Below are 19,697 nucleotides of genomic sequence, written 5' to 3'. Positions count from 1 at the left end.
TCACACACCTTTAAAACTTGTTACTACTGGTTTGCCTTATTTTCATTTTACACCAGGAAGAGAAGTTCTACTCTTCCCCCCCCAAAAAGTCTTAATTTCTACCTCAACCTCTACTTACAATAAGTTACATGTTTATTTATTTAAATAATTGTAAAACATTTTAAAATTTTTCCCTTTTTTGTTTTTTTTTTTTTTCGTTTGTTTTTAAAGAGATTTAAACTATAAGCAAACACACATACGTTTCATCATTCAATTCCGGTTTCATTTTAAGAAAGTCTTCCATGCTGGTACCCTGTTTGTTCACTTTTTTTTTTTTTCTGCATAAACTAAATTGGTATCTGAAAGGCTTCATAGAAAATAGAAACTTTCAACTTTTTTTTTCCTACAAAGAAAAACAAATGGTATCCAAAATATTAAGCATTAATTGTTTGCCAATTTTTTTTTCTTAAATATTTTACAAACATAGGAAGGTGGTTTTTCAGAATGTTCATAACAAAGGATTGCATTTCTGCTCTTAGCGCTGGCTACGTCAATGACACCTTTTGTCCTTGTCCCCAAGAGGGGCAGTTTGTGTCATCGTCGTCAGAGCTACCAGGGGACGTGAGACCGAATGAGATGCCAGCTCCTTGCATACCCAAGAGTGTCCATCGTGTTCACTGGGGGCACAACTCTTGCCCACAAAGAGCTCATAGTGCTTTCCGCGTTATTGGTCCATCAGAGTAAGTAGTTTTGTGCTAGAAGAAAGCCGTTTTCCTCTTCTTTACATCGGGGGGACGACAAGTCCAGTCATGGCTGCAAAGGAAGAGTGGCACAGGAATGAGCCCTGGAGACTTTAAAGGCTACGGCAGGCACTGAGTAGGGGTTAGAAATGACGGGATCTGGGGGTGCCGTCCAGAGCCAGGGGGCCCTCAGCTGACCCAGGAACGGATTTTCTCCAGGTTGGGTCTAGCAGACAGCCTAGGAGAGGCTCTGAAGCCTCCTAGAATGACTGAAATGGGAACAGTGCTACAGTTTTGCTTGGGAGGCCAAGAGTTAGGTTCTGCTTGGATTTGTAGGAGTGGGTCATATGCATGAGATAACAGATGTAAACGGACTTGTAATACACGCGTGACATATCTTTTTATTAGACTGAACTAATTTCTAGCTTAGACTTTTGCACAGCACTTAGTTGGAACAGCAAAGGAACTACAGGTGCTGAGTTCCTAGGTATCAATGTAACCAGTAAGTCCTTGGCATTCTAGGTGGCCCATGTCCGTCCCAGCCTAAATTTGATAAGCTGCTCTTCTTTTTCTAGCTAGCTATCTTCCTTTAAAGATCAGCACTCACCGCCGATGTGCCATGCTCCTTCCCTAACCAACTTTCCACTAGCATTGGAGACTTTAATTAGTTCCTAATTTGGGAGTCAGCCCCCGCCCCACTCTTTGTCCCCCTCCCAGTACAGTAATCCAATGTACCCCCTCTAGTCACGAGCTGCAGGCAATGCCTATCTGGGAAGAATCCTGTTCAAGGTCTTCCCAGGTGTGGGAAATAGCGCTTGTACGATGTAGAAAACACTCACAGAGATTGTGTTCCTCTGGCCCTGGCTTTCAGATGAACCCCTAGAATTATTCCTTCCTTGGACAATAACAAAATAGTTCCCTTGCATCAGAACTTCATAATACCTAGAATTTGACTCTTTGCATTTTATTGCACGTATCACATCTAGGGATTCTCAAATATCACAGAAGCGCTTTGCTGAGTCATGCTTACTAAGCTTACAAGCAAATGGCTACAATTCTCCCTGCCTCTCCCAAAGCATCCATCTTTTTCCGTCTCTTTCTCTCTCTCCCTTCACACCAGCCAGTCCTCTCAGGCAAAACTGTCAGCCCTCTATTTCCTGCCCACACAGCCTTTATTGAATGTTTGTGAGATCTGGATTAAGGTCTTACACAGCTAGCAAAGCCTTAATTATTTTTGCCTGTATTACTATATATTGAATCGATGTAACTTTTCAATAAAGGTGGTTCAATTCTGGACCCTCCCAGATGATTTAGAGATATAGCAACCCTAGTAATTATCCCAGAGTGTAGGAGTTTTTTCATTTTATTTATTTTTTCCTGGAGGGAGCTGGAAAATGAATCAGACACATAGTGTATAATATTAGCTTGACAATCTATACCCATCAACTCTAAGTGCCTGATAGAAGAGGGGTGGAAGGCAGGACTGGGATGCTGTGTGTCTATCTCCCTGGCAGTAAAACTCTGACTCACGTTCTCAACTTGAACTTGTCTAGTACGATTCAACCTTCTCAGCTCCTTCCTTTTTCTGGGTGCTAAGACAATTACCCAAGTTGGTTAGGAAAGGCCAGAGTCCCCCCTGCATGCTAGAGAACAGATTTGAGGTATTTTTCGTCTTCCTAGTCTCACATCCAGATGGGCTGGCTGGATCTCGGCTAGGTGGTGACCCTGACTTTTTGGGTGTCGAAACTGTAGCCACCTGGTCGAGAGCTGATGGTAACTGGAGGGAAAGAGGCCTTTTCACTGGGGCTCAGGGATGCATAACTGCTCTTTTGATTGTCCAGTTCCTTTCGCATTTTGTGGGAAAGCAGTAAGCTTCCTTTGGTCCAGGAGGAAAGGGGGGATGGGAGAAGGATGAAAGGACAAGAGAGGCAGTGGGCTATTGGGGCCTGGGCTTTGGAGTCTAAATGTCTGGATTCGAGACATCAGGTACTTGCTCTGAGGCCCAGGATAAACTGCTTAACTAAAAATGGTGACATTGGCAAGAACTTGAGGGAAATAATTTGTGAAAGGCACTCAGTTCAACCTGTTACAGACTCTCACCTCCCATCAGCCGTGATCACCAGGCTCCTCATCCCACATTCTTGCTCTCTCCCTGTCTAAGATGATGGAGCTCCCCACTTCTCAGGCCCCTGTGACCCCAGGATCTTTCATCCAGGGACAGTGGAAGGAGCACCTCCTAAAACTAACACTGGGGTTCTATCCCCCTGCTCCAAACTGGGGACGAGGAGAGGGAAGGCCTCCGAGGACATCATGTGTTAACCCTGCCAGGCTGTGGGAAATGTCCTTAACCTTCCTTAACTCCTCACACAAATTAACTCACCCCCAGCCGTGGAGAGAGCGATCAATTTTCTTACTGAACAGATGAGGAAAACGAGTTTCTGACAGGACAAAGACAGGCACAGGGTCCCACGTTCTGGAAGGAGCTGACCCAGGACTCCCCCACACACGGTGCCATCGAGGCTAGCACTCTTCTGGTGGCTAATTCTAAGCTTCTCCTCCGCATTCCTGATATTTTCATAGGTCTCTGCATTTTTTAAGGCTAGTCCCCTACATTGGCAAGTCTTTCTCTTCTTTTCCCTCACTAGCTCTCCCTCCTCTTCCTTTTTAAGACTCAAGTCACCAGACAAATTTGGAGGGAGCTGTAGGATCCAGAAGAGGTTTGGGACTTTGCAGTGACTCTAAAGAAGGGAAGCTGGAGCCTGGGCAGACGTGGACTCCCATCATGGCTCACCCAGGTCCCCGGTCCTAGAAGGTTGCATGACTGGAGACCCTGGGGAGAGTCTTTTGGCTATTTTTGCTGTAGTGGCCCCCTCAGGGAACCCCACTCTAGGTATGGCCCCCTTCTAGCTCTTGGGGCTGATTGGAACCTGAGTTTGATAACACACAGGGAGCCTTGTGGGTGAGGAATTGAGTGACCTTTATTTTCTTTTTAAAGGAAGCTGAACATATTTGCTGAGTTGCCAGAGTGATGTAAAGGCTCCATCCCTCCTGTCTCCCTGCCCTGCCAGGGTGGAGGGAAGCCTCTGTCTCGGCCTTCCCACTCTGCTTCTCCCACTGAGACCCACTGGGCCTTCACAGACCTTAAACTGAGCATGACTGAGATAGGTTGGTGGGAGGAAGATGCAGTGACAGAGGAAGCCACCCAGAGGAAAGTGCTGGGCACATCCCCGAAGGGTGAGAGGGGGCAGGTCCAGACACTTCCCTACCTGCAGGCTGAGCCTCTTTCTCTCTGGATTGAACATTTGGGTAAAAAACAAAACAAATTCCATCAACTATGCAGCTGTTTCTAACTACGCCCAGATTGGGCGGCTAGTGGACCCAGCTACTCCCTCTGTCCAATTGGTAGTAAAAGAATTTTCAGTGAGTTCTGGGTTTTCAATTCTGCTTTTGACAGTTTTTGTCATGTGACTTGAATTTAAGGAGCTGTCACCATCTTTAACAGCAGGATAGGACAGGAACTATAAATGGCCTTCCCAGAGCTGCACTGACAACTGCACAGGGCTTAACTGAACCCCTTTGCTTAACTGAACCCCGTTCTTCCTGGCTTTGCCCGAATGTTTTCATATCAAGATGCAAGGAACAACCCCCAAATAACGTGAGCCCCAGAGCTCAGCAGTTTCCACCGGCCCCTGTGCCATCAGCTCCCTGGCCCTTCACCCTGAGCTGAGTAGATTCTCCTGGACTCCTCACCTTTGTGTTATGTCCTCGGGTCACTTTAGATTTTAGGACATTGCAAAAATCGGTTTGACGTGATACTAAGTTTTGGTCTAAGTAACAGTTTGTCTTTCCCTTTCTTCCCTGCCACTGTGACCAGCACGCAGTCAGAATGCTCACAAGGTCCTGGTTACTCCCCAGGGCCTCTGTCCTTGCCAAGAGAACGTGTTTGCACTGAGGACGGAAAACCGATTAGGTAAGTCATCCCTACGTGGCGGGCACTGGGGAAAGGGCAGAATGGCTTTGTGGACTGCAGAGTGTGGGGAGGCCAGACACTCTTGGATCATATACATGGCTCTACCTTGGTCAGTTCCAGGACCTGTGGAGTTTGCAGACATGTCCACCACTGCCCCCTTGCTTTGGGACAGAGTACTAGCCTGAGTGTACTACAAGCCTCGGATGAAGACACCAGAGCATCTCTTTGGAGGTGAGTGGCTGCCACTAGCAGCCTGGCTATGCTGGCCCCCAAGGTGGTCCCCATCCTTACCTCTGAATCCGTTTCCGTTGCCACTGGAGCAGGCAGGTGAAGGGGAGCCCTGGGGCCTGATGACGGGGGCAAAGGCACTCTTCTGTTTGACAGCAGGAAAAACGGAGGAGGAAAACGGGAGGATGGAGGACGTGCTGGAGGATCCCACGGTGGGACTCGAGGACATGACTGGAAAGCAAATGTAGAATCCTCCGTTAGAAAAGGGCTCAGCCAGAAACTAGCATCTTTCTCTGATATACTTGACACATATTTAATTTCTAGGCATCGTTTAATTTCTAGGCATCGTTCCTGTTTGCTGGGATTTAAAAAAAAAAAAATGAATGTGACAACATTCCCCCTCTCTGGTGGGAAGAATAGACGAACTACTACTACTATAGTAATGATTCTCTTAGGCAGTGGTTCTCAACCTGTGGGTCGCGACCAATGAAAATACATCCTGCATATCAGATATTTACATTACGATTCATAACAGTAGCAAAATCATAAAGTAGCAATGAAAATAATTTTATGGCTGGGGGTCACCCCCACAGGAGGAATTGTATTAAGGGGTCGCAGCATTTGGAAGGCTGAGAACCACTGTCTTAGAGGAATGTACCCAAAACTAAGGACAGCAGAGTCAAGAAGGCAGCAGCAGGTGGGGATATTGGGACAGGTCTTAAGTAGAAACTTGGCAAGAGAAGACAGACCCCAAATCTGCCTTAAAGAAAATCATCAACTCTGCCTTGAAACTGCTTCTTTGCCTCCAAAGTTGTTTTATCTGGGAGTTACGTTTGTCCTTGGTAACTCCTAGGCCACTGGGGATGTGGCCTGAAGGGTTACTGTCTTCTCTGAGATGCCCTCTCGCTGGGCCCCTTCCTCATTAAATGTAAAAGTTTATTAGCATTTAGAGGCTATTTCCCTCCCCCTGTGCTTTTAGTGCTCCTGGGAAATAAAACTGCAAGTCAGACCCCCCTGACATAATGTTTAGGAAAAAAACACCCATAGGAACATTAAAATAATTTCAGAGAAGCCCAAAGAACGGCAACTTCCACGAGGAAGGGCCTCACCTCTTACTGTCAGATGGGCCACCAGGTCACATCATGAAAGCAGATAATTCTATCAGCTATGCTCAACTTGCTCAAGACAGGGGTAAACCAGAGTTCACCAGGGTGAGAATGTTAGAGACAGAACTGTATAGTGTAAGGTCAAGGTTTAGGGACTTGTTTAACCATAACCTCCAGCATTCAGAAATGTCCAAGTCACGCGACTTGGCCAAAGAATTGCTGGAGCCTCATGGCAAAGCCCAGGGTAAACTCCTGCAGCAGAGCTGACACCTGCCCTGGGCCTTCAATGAAACGGCTTCCCAACAAGGGACATTCTGAAACCGAGAAGATGAGTGAGACTTAGGAGGGGGAAGGCAAAGCAGCAGGGGACTTGGAGGGTGAATGTTCTGCTATCCTGCGGGAGACTCTCCCCTTGTTCTCCCAATAAAAATAGACTTTAGGCTGTGCATGTGCAAAGTCCTCAGACAGCTTACCAGCACTAGTGGAGCTCTGCTATACAGGACATCAAACAAAGACTTCAAACAGCGAGCCCTTGGAAAACTATCCTCAAAGAGCCATGCAGAAGGACATATCTGAACATGTCACTGTTTTCCCTCACATTACAGGAACAAAGTGGAAAAAAAAATGGAGAGGATGCGGTTCTGGAAGAAACTCACCTAACAGTGGACGAAATAAATGAATAGAAAATTGGGCTGATTCACTGTTATAAGGTAAGGTACAGGGCTGAGCATTCACAGAGCCAAGCAAAATCTCCCAGCTTTGGTTTTTGCACAAGAACAAGAGGCAAACAACACCAACTCTCCTCTTTCTCTACTGCAGAGAACTGATAAGCTGAGACCCAGAAGGCCCTGACCTTGCTCGCATCGCTGCTGTGCCCTGTGACCCACTCAGGCCCCCCCAATGGCACCTTGGTTTCTGTGTCAACAACAGCAGAGCCTTGGCTCAGCCACCAAGATGGAGGTCTGTCTAATGTGAATCACACACACTTGATTCCACTTGTATTCAGCATAGAACTCACTTGTACAGAAAATGGGATTTTTTTTTTGGTTAAGGGCAGCTCAAGAATGAGCCCAGACCTGTTTTAAATATGCTTTACAAAAAATTTTAAATCTAACCGGAAAGATCACCTGTATTTCTGTCTAACAAGGGTACAAGTGAGCTTTTCTAGAAATAGAATGTAAATGTTTTGACACAATGACTATGCAAATTACATGAAATTTATGTGAACCAGCTTGATGAAAGTATTTCAAAATGTATATGAAAACACTACACTGTACCCCGTTTGCATTAATGTATAGAGCTATCATTTAATAAAAACAAAAAAACAAACCAAAAAATTTTAAATCTAATGTAAATTTAAAATGTAATGCAAATATAATCCTAAAAGGAATTTAAATTTGTACAAACACAATTTCTATGTTTACAGGTTATGAGAGAACCATAAAGTTTGGTTAATTTTTTTTTTTTTAAATAAAGAAAGGCACTTATCTGAATAGATAAAGATGATAAATTTGCAGCAATGAAATCAGAGTTATACTTGCATAGAAACAGGTGGGCAAAGCTTTAGACCAAAACAGAGTCCAGAAACAGCTGGGTATAAATGAGAATTATTACTTAATAAAGGCGACATTTTATATTAGTGGAGAGATAAATGCATGGAAAAATACCCTAAGCATTAGAGACGAAAGTAAATCTAAGTAGATTAAAGAGTTGTTTGTAAAAGCAAAATTATAAAAGTGCTAGTCGAAATATTAGGACGGTTATATGGTGTGCCTAATCCCTTCAACCTCAAGGCCTAAATAGATGCTCATAAGATAGATTTGCTACATAATCAAAAACTTCTGTAGCACACACAGATGACAAATTAAGAAAAATATTTGCAATCCTTTTTTAGATCTGTCTATATCCTTACTAGCTAATATGTTTTTGTAAGTTAATTAGAAAAACACCCCCATAGAAAAATGGGCAAAGGACCCAAAAAGGAGAAATTAAAGTGACCAAGAGACCCATGTAGAAACATTCAAACCGGTGAGTCATAAAATGGTAATTAAAATAGTAATAAGATGTTATTTTCCACTTACTAAATGGATCAAGATTAAGAAAAAAGGAACAGGGCGGGGAAACAGACTCCTTTTCTGAGGGGAGAATTAACCTCTCTGGAGGCGCTTTGATAGATATTGCCAAAGTATTTTAAAACGGGCCTATCCTTTGACCCACTAATTTAATCTCCAGAAATTAATTCCAGGGAGATAATCACACATGTGCCAAAAATAATAAATCCAAGGGCATTTTTTATAACAATGAAAAATTGGAAGATAGCTTAAGTGACCTACAAGAGGGTAAATTATATTAATCTTAAACCTATATAATAGTTTTAAGGCTTGCATTGCATTCTAACGTTGCAGAAAATATTTAATCACAGAGAAAGATGTGCCCACTTCTAGGAAAAAAGCAGATTACATGATAACATCAATCCTCCCCCCCCCACTTAATTTTTGCAGTTTTTGGCTGGGGCTGGTGCCCTACTCCTTTGAGCCACAGGCCCTGCCCCAAACCTATTTTTAAAAAGACAATAAAGGTCTAGAAGGATCTGACATACCTCCAAGTTGTCCATGATGCCATCTCTATGGTTGATGTGATTATAAATATCCTTAAGCTTATTCTTTTTCCCTCTTTTCAAAATTTTCTACGATGAAATGTCTACAATGAATCGTCTATGTGTTTTACTGCTGATGTAGGAGAAAACAGTGAAAGCCATTTTTCCACAGTGAAAAAATTCTATTTCTTTGATAAAAAAATAGAAGCCATGGGTGGTGCCTGTGGCTCAAGGAGTAGGGTACCAGCCCCATATACCAGAGGTGGCAGGTTCAAACCCAGCCCTGGCCAAAAACTGCAAAAAAAAAAATAGAAGGTGTAGCACTCAGCACACACCTTATTTTGTTTTTGTTCATTTGGGAGACAGAGTCTCACTTTGGCACCCAAGCTAGAGCGCAATAACCTCAAACTCCTGGGCTCAAGCACTGCCTCCCTCCTAGCGGGGGTTACAAGCGTGCACCCCCATGGTCTGTGCATTTTCAGTAGAGATGGGCTCTTTCTGAGGCTGGGCTCCAACTCCTGACCTCCAGGGGTCTTCCATCACAGACATGAACCCCCCAAGCCCCCACCCAGCTAGCTTTTTGGAATAATGATAATTTTCCCCTCTGATTTTACTCTCTATAAAATGTTGTTTGAAACCTTTCTGATTAAAAAAAGCAGAGACAAATTCTCAAATTCCTAAGGAAAAACCTGATGATTGTGATCAACATTTTAAGCAAACGTCCCTCCTAATATTTTTTCTCCATTTCCAGGACCCACATCTGCATCATTATGGGACCTTGCTAGCTGTGGCTTTGGTAGTTTGACCAGTTGTCCTCCACCCTTTCATCGATCTAATGGCACAAATTTCATCAATTCTGCATCGGAGTAGCACCATATTTCTACGCAGAGATAGCAGGTGTTTCCTTTCCAAGTGTAACCTCTATAAAAATCACAGTGTATCATTTTTCTTTACTTCTTTTAACCTATTAACACTTTTCAAATTGCATAATCCTGAGAATAAGACTATTGTATTTCTTCGGGAAAAAAATCCTATTACAATGTTAATTAAAGGAGACTGTTTCTTATGCTGAGTATGTTTTCTTTCAGAAACTATTTTTAGAGGTGCTACATTTTCTATAATAGTCATTTAATATTTTAGAACCGAAAGGTTCTTAATATTTATTTTTGAAAAACATAAAACTAGCCGAGGGCATTGTCTCTGACTCTGTAAGAAAGTGAAGGAGGAATCCTTGAGGACAGGTTGGATTCCTGCCTGCATGGATTCTGTCCAAACTTGCTTTGGCTTGGTGGCTGTTCTGCTTTGGAAGAAGTGGTCCCCCTGGGTGTTGCAGGCTTGTTGAGTAGACCATCTTTGGGGACAGCAGAGCGCACCATTTTAGGAAAGTTGATCAGAGCTACTTCCATTTGAGAATTTCTGCGGCCATCTAGCTCTCTATGGAGAGAGGCCAAAGTCAAGGCGAGCACGTCTGGCCCAGAAATCTATGTGAATGTAAGGCGTTAAGGAAAAACCACTTTTCTTACAAGGATTGATCGGCTTGCAGAGTCCCAGCTGGAACTCACCGGGCACACATCCTCCTTTGCACCGAGCCATTGCATTTGCTGGCGCTGAGGGGTCTGTCAGCATTTCATTATAACCCCCTATTGTCAGGGGTTTAGAATTCAGCCATTAAAAAAAAAAAAAAAAACTTGCACAGAGCTGGAACTTGGCACACGCTGCTACCGCCAGGAAGTGAAGTTTTGTATGTAAAATTGAAAAAACATCTGTTTGGCCATTTCTGAAGTAGTGTGAGAGCAAAAGCAGTCAAGATGCAGGTTTTTGATACTCTGTGTTGGCTGTAATACAAGTCAAACTTGACCAAAGGGGTTGGCTCAGTTTCTTTATAAATGCCTCTGGCAAGTGAGGGCTCCCTGGCACGGTCCGGCCGTAGAGGACACATTGAAAAACAAATAAAATGAAAAGTCCTAGGATTGTGTTTCAGGCCCAAGTCACAGAACTGACAAAAGGTTTCCCCCCAGGCTTTTTTTTTTTCCTCCCCAAAGAAGAGTTCGCTGGTTAGAAATACAGGTCAGGTGCTATTGTAATGAACTCCGCTGGGTATTCAGTATTTTCGCAGTAGAACAATTTGATTGTAAGAATGCACTGTTTGGAATCCCAGGCCCAGTCTGCGACGCCTGCACACCCTACTTCCAAAAGTGAAGGTGCAGTGATCACACCAGATGAGGTAGGAGCTAGGAGAAGGTCCTCTCTCCTCTTTCCCTCTCCTGGTTGGGCAGGAAAGTGTTCCTCTTTTCTTTTTCCTATTCTGTGTATGCTGTCTTGTTTTTTTGTTTTTTTTTGAGACAGAGCCTCAAACTATCCCCCTGGGTAGAGTGCCATGGCATCACAGCTCACAGGAACCTCCAACTCCTGGGCTCAAGCAAGTCTCCTGCCTCAGCCTCCCAAGTAGCTGGGACCACAGCACCTGGCTAGTTTTTGGTTGCAGCCATCATTGTTGTTTGGTAGGTCCGGGCTAGATTCAAACCCGCCACCTTAGGTGTATGTGGCTGGCACCTTAGCCACTTGAGCCACAGGCACCAAGCCTGCTGTCTTGTTTTAAATGGTGATTTGAAGCTTTGGGGCGCTATTGTTTTTCTTGTGGCTGGGGGTTTAGGTGACCATGAAAGGACAATGGATGAAAATTGTCATTTGCCAGAATGCTCCCTACGCAGTGAGTTATCTAGTAAGAAATAGCAAGCGATTAATGCCCTTTTTCCTTTCTTTTCTCTCCCTTCCCTTGACTCTCTCCCTTCCCACCACGTGTCTTTCATTGACCCTTTTTCTTAGCCTACAAAAACAACCACTTCATGTAGTTCAACCTGACACATACACAAATATACGAAAAAACCATCTGAAATTGTCATTTTTGTAGGTCAAAAATAATCAGAGGCTCGGCACCTGTAGCTCAGTGGTTAGGGCATCAGCCACCTGCACCGAGACAGGCAGGTTTGAACCTGACCTGGGGCTACTAAACAACAGTGACAACAATAAGAAGCAGCCGGGCGTTGTGGTGAGTGCCTGTAGTCCCAGTTACTTGGGAGGCTGAGGCAAGAGAATTGCTTAAGCCCAAGAGTTTGAGGTTGCTGTGAGCTGTGACAGCACTGTGCTCTACTGAGGGCAACAAAGTGAGACTCTGTCTCAGAAAAAAGTAATAATACTAGAGGAAGTTTCATATAGTTCAGCCTAATAATCTATTATAAATGTATTGAATATTCTATTGAATGATTTTAGTCTGATGACATGTATTTGAGTCCCATTTTTACTATTGCCTGCTCTCAAACCTGAAGTCATAAGAACTTTGTCTCTTACCAGGGAAAATGATAAGGATCAAGGTAAAAAGAAGTTAATTTACATTCCTGTCACAATTTTGTGAGGCTCTTGGAAGGATATGAACATAGTTTTTAAGTTGTAAAGTGAATGCAATTATTAATGAATCTTATTGTCATCACTGTTAAGATGTAACATTATTTATGCCATGGATCTCTCACGATCACAGCACTTGCTGGGTTATTAAAAATGTGCTCCCTTTACCATGCCAGGCACCTTCTCCAAGGGTAAGCGCGAAAAAGACCTAAAATCTTAATCACAGATCCGTCCAGTTTCTCCTGAGCTATTTAGTAACATGTGGACGTAAAACCTTAGAACAAATGGTTTTTCTCTCTTTGCTATAGGATCCTGGAAGCTCAGAACCAAATTAAAGGCCAATTTGCATAGGTAAAACGATAGTCATGCTGACTCTGGGATTTATCTAATTTTCCTAAGTGTATTTTTTTCTTTTACCTGCTGCTTATCAGAGTCTGCTTTATACATTCACATGCCCACTTGATGCTGACGATTCCCCCAAGACATTGTCAAAACAAGTAAAGAAACAAATCAAGCAATCCTTTGTCTCCCTAGACCATCATCTAATTCACCTGGGCCATCTGATAAGATACAATAATAGGACTCGAATCTTTACAGTAACAAGATTTCAGTTATCCTGAAAGAACCTCTACTCCCCCTTTGCTACTTGGAACCATATTTTTATCACAGTGGGCAGTGTTGATTGTAGGAGTTGAACCAATAACCCAGAAATAACTCACGGGCATGTGTCCCCAGAGAGCCCCAGGCCGTGACCATGGCACACGTGCCCGTGACCTGTCCTTGGTTCTGCCATGAGGGAACCTCTCTGGGTGAAAGGAGCATAAGCCTCAGAACCTTGCAACAAGACCTAGCATTTCAAGAACACTCTCCCCAATCACTCAGACTCTCCACGACAGCTTGTCCCCTGGCCTGAATTATTCCCCTAGGCAGGTTGGAAGAATCCATGCCATCTCAGGCTCCTGGGACATTGTGAAAGTTCCCAGCACAGTCCCCAGAGCAACCCCAATGAGTTGTCACAACGCCCCAGAGTAGGGACTTTGCCACTAGACCACAGACCAAGATAAAGAGGTTCTGTCTCAATATTTCACACGATTAGGCAACGTCAACTTCCACCTCTCTGGAGGTGCCTGAGGATAGGGGAAAGCAAGTGGAGTCTGGTGTGAGGCTCAGTCATCAATAGTGGGCCCAAATGATCACACGGCTACAATGTAGCTGTGTGATTTGGGGAGAGTCACCTATAACATGGAGGTCAAGTTCTTAGGTTAAATATGACACCAGAAAGTGCCTAACACAGAGTACACATGCTAACTGAAATGGAACCTTAATTCCTCACTCCTGTCTGCACGGGTGACATAGCCTCTCTCTCTGAAAGAACAGCATCGTTTCATTCTTTTCCCCCAGAGGTCCTTACATCACCATAAGAGCCACAAAGTCCAGTGAAGGCAAAAGAACAAAAGCTAAAAAGCACCTGGCATCAGGAAGGTAAGCTGCTCGCCCACAAGGTGGACGGTCTAGGAATGCAACTTTTTCCCCGCAAAAAGCTGACTAGTGGTAGGAAGGAGAAGGCACTTACTTCCATACGGGGAGCCTGTCGGGGAGCCGTTGAGGAATCCCGGGGAGCCTGGTACGCCCAGGTTGGCCATGGGGACGTTGCTGTAGCCGTTCATGCTGTTACTGGAAGTGCTGTAGTTGGACTGCTGGGGCGTGGAGCTGGACGAGTAGCCCCGCGGGGAGATGCTGCTCGTGTTACGGATGTACCCTGGTGGCCGAGGAAAGCCCAGGTGAGCGGCCGGGCACGATCAGGGCCACGCTGGCCCCAGGCTCCCCACCATCACCCCGAGCAGTGGTGGGGAGCGTGCAGTCCCGCTCAGGCTTTTATTCTTTCTTCTCTTCCCCCCCACCCACGTTTGGCTGTGTCCTTGACATCTGCCCCACCCTTCACACCTGCACTCAGCACCTCCAGCTCATGCCTGGGAGTGAGGGAGTGAGGGCAGGGGCCGAGCCATCTCCTGAATTACGTTTCACGGGACACTGGAGTCCTGTGAGATATTAAGTGGTGTCACAAACACATTCTGCAGTCAAACTGAGCTGGGCAGACACTCTGAACTGCCATCTCTTACGGATTCACAGATGGAAGGCCTAGAGAATAAATAAACTAATTTAACTTTGCTAACCTAGTGCTTTCTGAATGTCACATCCCATAGCCACTTTAGGGGCCAGGGGAGAGGAGGGTGAAGGGAAAAGGCACCCTAAAAACATCTCCAGGGCCACTTGTAGTCTATGGAAATGAGTTCAAAGTCATTGCTGTGCTCCAGGAGGGGGTGAGGATCATCTCATGTTAAGGTAATGATGAGTTTGCCTCAACTTCCCCCGTGCTCTTCTCTGACTTGAGACTTGGCAGGACCCCTAATGAGGGCAGGAGGGTCCAGTCTGTGACTGGGCGGGGAAAGGGAAGATGTCTTCTCCACACTTCAGAAACCCCAGCACAGAGCTCATCTATCCTGAAATAGATCAGTTTAGAAAACTGTTGCTAAAACTAGAACCCAAATTTGTCACCAAATGAAAAAGAATTTGATAGACGATCCATAGGTCAGTCCCATGTCTTAAAAATAAAAAAGTCATAATATGTCCCACCTACTCTTTTCTGAGAACTCACCCTTGACAAAAGACTGAAGAATTTTCTTTCGATAAATGAAATTAAAATCAAATTACCCCAAGGTTAGGGAAGTAATTAGGAACATTTACTCCTTTTAAAAATGATTTATGATAGATTTAGACTTGAATGATAAAAACCAACCTCACTGAAAAAAATTTCTTTATTCTTTTTAAAATTTTCTTTATTTTTAAAGCCCAATTTTGCACTGAGGGATTAAATACCAACTTTAGTGACACTGACGTTAATAAGCTCTAATAGCCACCACCATGGTACCAGCCAAAATAATTCTTTACATGATACACTTTGTATGTGAAAGCACAGTTGACTGCGTAAGTTTATTGCTATATATTTATGTTTGAGATAAAATAGGAGACACCAAATAAAAATGAATCACTTACTCTTGTTGACCAGGAAGGGAAATCTGAGTATAATAAATGATGATGGCAATCATCAGCCTCTTCTCGTGATTTAATCCGATTATCCTAACAGCAGAAGTATAGCCTTTTTTCCCCCCCAATTACTACCTAAAAACCCAGTTTCCATAATCCTAAATTCTCCTAAATTCATAATAGTCAAAACATTTCTAGCCAAAGAGATTCTTCTCACTACCCAAAAAGCTCAGAAGCTAATCTGCTATCTGTAATGTTGAAATAATCCAATGTATTATTAGATTATTTATCCAGGGACACACTGTTTGATGGTATGTGATTTAAGCTCTGACTCTATTCCAGAGAAGCAACCTTTTATATATATCTATATGTACACAAAATATACTGTATATTTTATATGTGTGTGTGTGTGTGTGTATATATATATGTGTGTGTGTGTGTGTGTGTGTATATATATACACACATATTTTTTTTTTTAAGACAAATTCTTGCTGTATGATCCAGGCTGGAGTGTGGTGGCATCATCACAGCTCACTGTAGGTTCAAACTCCTGGGCACCAGCAATCCTCCTGGGTATCTAGGACTACAGGTGTGTGCCATGCCACCTGCTAATTTTTTCTATGTTTTGTAGAGAGAGGGTCTTATTCTTACTCAGGGTGGCCTTGAACTCCTGAGCTCCCGCACCCTCCTGCCTCAATCTCCCAGAGTGTAGCATTGCAGGTGTGAGCCACTGCACCCAGCCAGAACCAATATTTTTAAACATAAAAGATGCATTTAGATTTTAACTCTGAGAAAGGGGGGGGTGTACCTTGGTTATTTCCTTGTGTTGACTCGGAGATGCTGACCCCAAGCTGACTGCCGTAGGAGTTAATGCCCATCATGCCCCCGTGAGCTGGGGAGCTGGACAGAGCTGGGATCTGGCTGGGGTTCCTGGGGACGCTGTAGAGGGCTTCAGCAATATCCGCGGCTCGCTTCAAAATGATGTCCTGCAAAACGGCAGGTTGACATGAGCACCTTAGGCAGCATGAAGGGTCAAGTACAACAGCGCATGAGATGTGAGCTTCTCACCTGGTTGTTGTGCGGCGTGCCGTAGAGGGCCTCCACCAGGTCCGCCGCTCTCTTCAGCAGCATCTCCTGGAAAAGCAAAAGGCCAATTCCAAAATAGCAAACAAAAGAAAAATCACAAATAAAAAGGAAATGTCCACACATCCTCCCTCTCCCAAATATAAAGAATTATCCAATGGGTTCTACATTGGGTTTGACAGGTGGAATATAAATCTTTTTCCAAATATGTATCTCTGTGAAATTACCCTTGATAAAAAGAGCTTCAGAAATGGCATGTGGGTGGGGTTGGTTAAAATAAATAATGTCACGACTGTTCTATTAAAAACTGCTTTCACGCCGTTCCATTGAAAAATCTGGTACTCTAATTAACCAAATATATTCTTAAAATGATTGATGGACCTGAGTTTAGCCGCTTGCCAAGGAGTTGTCCAGAGTACTGAAATGATCTTGGCAATGCCTTCTGCAAAATTTTCTTCTAATAAAGATGAATTCTTCCAATAATATTTCCCCCTGTCCGCTCTAACCAGAGAGAATTAGTAATCACTAATCCCTCTCCTCTCGTTCTGTCTTTCCCACCTCCTGTTTTTTACAGCCTTTTAAATCGCTATTAACCTACTTTCCAGATAGCATCTAATTTAATGGTGGGGCTGGGGATTTTTCCAGGAAAAAAATAAAGGTGTGATAGAGGAGGAACAGCGGTACTTAAATTTTACTCACAGCACAGACAAGAGAACACGGCATTTTATCATTGGTGCCTTTCAAGGGCAAATAGAAACGTACAAATTTAATAGCTTCTCGTTAGTTGAACGACAACCAAACAATGGATGTAGTTTTTAAATAAAGCTAGCTGACATCCTGGGCCCAATAGTATAATTATCACATGCAGGTTCATTTAAAATGGGTGCATTGCACAGAAACTTCATGTCACGAAGGCGTTTTTCTCTTCATTAAATACGTACATAGTAGGGCCTCCATGAATAATGAATTGTGAATCGGTCCCTGCAATTATGGGTAAATAAAATCCTATTTAAATACAAAGGAGTGGGAGCTTATACGTTTAAGCAATTACGCAAATAATTATTTATATAAAGTTGGTGATGTTTTATAAGTGGAATATGCCTATCGTGTATCTGTTTTATATTCTCAGGTCTTCAGATACATTTCATAGTTAGCAGGTACATTGTGTGTCTCCAGCGTAACCAAATTTCAAAGCCTAATTAATTTTAATGGGACTTAAATGGCTGGATTTGTCTAAGTTCACTGAAATTCTCCAGGAAGGTTTTTACCCGTCCATGTCCAAAGCATTTTACCTTAGCTAATCTCTCAGGGTCTCCGGGATGCCTGGGGATGACTTTCTGAAGCCTCTGGAAGCCATAGTCTATGGTGGGTTCATTTAATGCTGAAAGATAAAAATCCTCTCTTTGAGTACACGTGCTGGCCATAAAGCAACCTTCTCATTCAGTCCTCCACAGGTCAGAGAAAATGTCTGATAGTATCTATTTCATTTCCACTGAGAAGTGAGACATAATGGATGCAAATAGAGGTTTTTCCTACTGGCATGGATGTACTTCATACATACATTCAGAATTTATAATTCTGCATTTTGCCATTAGAATATTTCAAAATTTCAGGATTATTGCAAATATCATTTCTGCCTAAGTGATCACACACAATGCTTCGCCCACTCTCAAATAATAAAAACATGACACGATCCTTCATATATAATCGCAATTTCTCATGAAGATAATAAGCTAACCCTAAATTATTTTCTCTTCCTCTTCTCTTGGCCAAGTACGCTTTACCTCTTAATCATTCTCAATCTCGCTTTTCATAATAATTTTCTTAAATATTTACATTCATATATATAGAAGCTTTCTGTGAGCTTCTACTCCTAAAACACTGCTCTTGTGAATACTATACTTCCCCTGACTTGTAATTATGTTTAGTTACACCTCCAGTGTTTTTTGGGGTTTTTTTTTTTAGTGTTTGGCCGGGGCTGGGTTTGAACCCGCCACCTCCGGCACATGGGGCCGGTGCCCTACTCCTTTGAGCCACAGGTGCCGCCCAGCTCCTGTTTTCAATGTTAAACTCTGAAACTATTCGGCAAGGTTCACAAAAGCAGAAATCAAATTTAGTTTCCCCAGTCTGTTCTCATGGAGATAAGGCTCAGTACATGGGAGACAATTAGTGCCAGAAATTGTGAAATGAGTAAATGAATGAATGAATGACATACTTTAGCATTTCTACTATTCCAAAGAGTTTCTAATGTTGATTCTTTTTATTTTCTTTTTTTCTTCCTCCCTCCCCTCCTTTTTTTTTTTTTTTTTTAAGGGAAAAGAGCTTTTTGTTTTTTAAATCTTATGGCTTAAAATGAATGTATGATCAGATCAAAGTAAAGAAAAAGAAATAAAGAATAAAATAATCATCGCCTGCATTCTTGGGATGCGGGGACAAAATAGGACCGTGTGTTTCCTTTTTAATCTTCCTTTTTGCATATCTAGGTATTTTAGCAATATCTATTGCTATGATTTTAACTATCAAAAACATCTTTAGAGAAACCATAACAAGATTAGACGTAGAAATAACAAAAGTCACCCATAAACCCCCCACTTAGGAGAGGGCCTGGATTAACATTCTCGCTTGCAACCTTTCAGATTGAAACACGCACACATATGTAAAATTATTCAGAGACGAACCATTAACACTGTTACCTAACCTACTTCTTATCCACCTAATATATCCTAAACTTTCCCCCAGGTTATTAAGCATTCTTTTATAACATTATTTAAAATGCCTGCATCTTTTTCCATGACATGTACTATAATTTATTTAAATGGCTTCCTAATGTTAGGCATTTAATGTGCTCCTAATTTCTCCCTATTATAAAAATCAGAGCAAATAATTATCCTTCACACGTACCTTTAATGATTTCAACTGGAAAATTCCAAGAATTAGAATTACTGGACCAAAAATGATAATTAACAGGTAAGTCCTTTCACGCACGCCATCAAATCACTACTCAAGAGAACGCATGAATTTCTGCTTCCTCCAGCCACGCATGTGGTCATTTGAAGTTCCATTTCTTTACTCATTAGTGAGGGTGAAAATTTTTTCTCGTAGTTTCTGATCATTTTAATTTCTCCTTTTATGAATGGCTTAGTCATACTCTCTGCACTCTTTTGGGAATGATTGTTTTCTTTTTTGGACGTGTAAAACTATATATTAATTTTTTTAGCACTCTGTCAATATGGTGCCATATCACATCCAAATTTATCCTTCGATGCTATATACAGAAAGGGCCTGCTAACGCCTGTATTTGATAAGTAAATGCGCGCTCACACCTACGCGTACATTGTGAATTCTGAAATCATTTACCTTATCTGGATTTCATTTTGTTGTATACCGTTAGGTATTTACTTTTACCACAACTTTACATCACAATTTGCGGCATGGTTTCCAGACATTCGGATGTGTTGATCTGTGCTTCTCTTCTGGGTGAGAGTCAGACAACTGTATGTAGTTGTATGTAATACAACTAGTTGTATACATGTTTAATATTTGATAGT

General features: G+C 42.8%; 1 protein-coding gene across 5 annotated transcripts in view; it reads right to left on the bottom strand.

The window, feature by feature from the left end:
* Positions 1-201: 201 nt before the first annotated feature.
* Positions 202-19,697, bottom strand: part of EBF2 (early B cell factor 2) — a 192,527-nt gene continuing 173,031 nt past the window's right edge. For 2 of the 5 annotated variants that reach the window (XM_003793953.2, XM_003793954.2), the window contains 6 exons: positions 17,442-17,530; positions 16,135-16,200; positions 15,875-16,052; positions 13,595-13,780; positions 4,981-5,148; positions 202-792 (listed from right to left, as the gene is read on the bottom strand). In XM_003793953.2, coding sequence (XP_003794001.1) covers positions 761-792; positions 4,981-5,148; positions 13,595-13,780; positions 15,875-16,052; positions 16,135-16,200; positions 17,442-17,530 — 719 coding nt within the window. In that variant the 3' untranslated portion in view covers positions 202-760. Of the gene's footprint in view, positions 793-4,980; positions 5,149-13,594; positions 13,781-14,898; positions 14,902-15,874; positions 16,053-16,134; positions 16,201-17,441; positions 17,531-19,697 lie in introns of all 5 variants that reach the window. The other 3 variants (XM_003793955.2, XM_003793956.2, XM_012807701.1) reach the window with 2 other exon arrangements.

The sequence above is a fragment of the Otolemur garnettii genome, unplaced genomic scaffold (genome assembly GCF_000181295.1).
Source record: "Otolemur garnettii isolate 467f Iridium unplaced genomic scaffold, OtoGar3 scaffold00074, whole genome shotgun sequence".
Lineage (NCBI taxonomy): Eukaryota > Metazoa > Chordata > Mammalia > Primates > Galagidae > Otolemur > Otolemur garnettii.
This window is presented reverse-complemented; position numbering and strand designations above follow the sequence as displayed.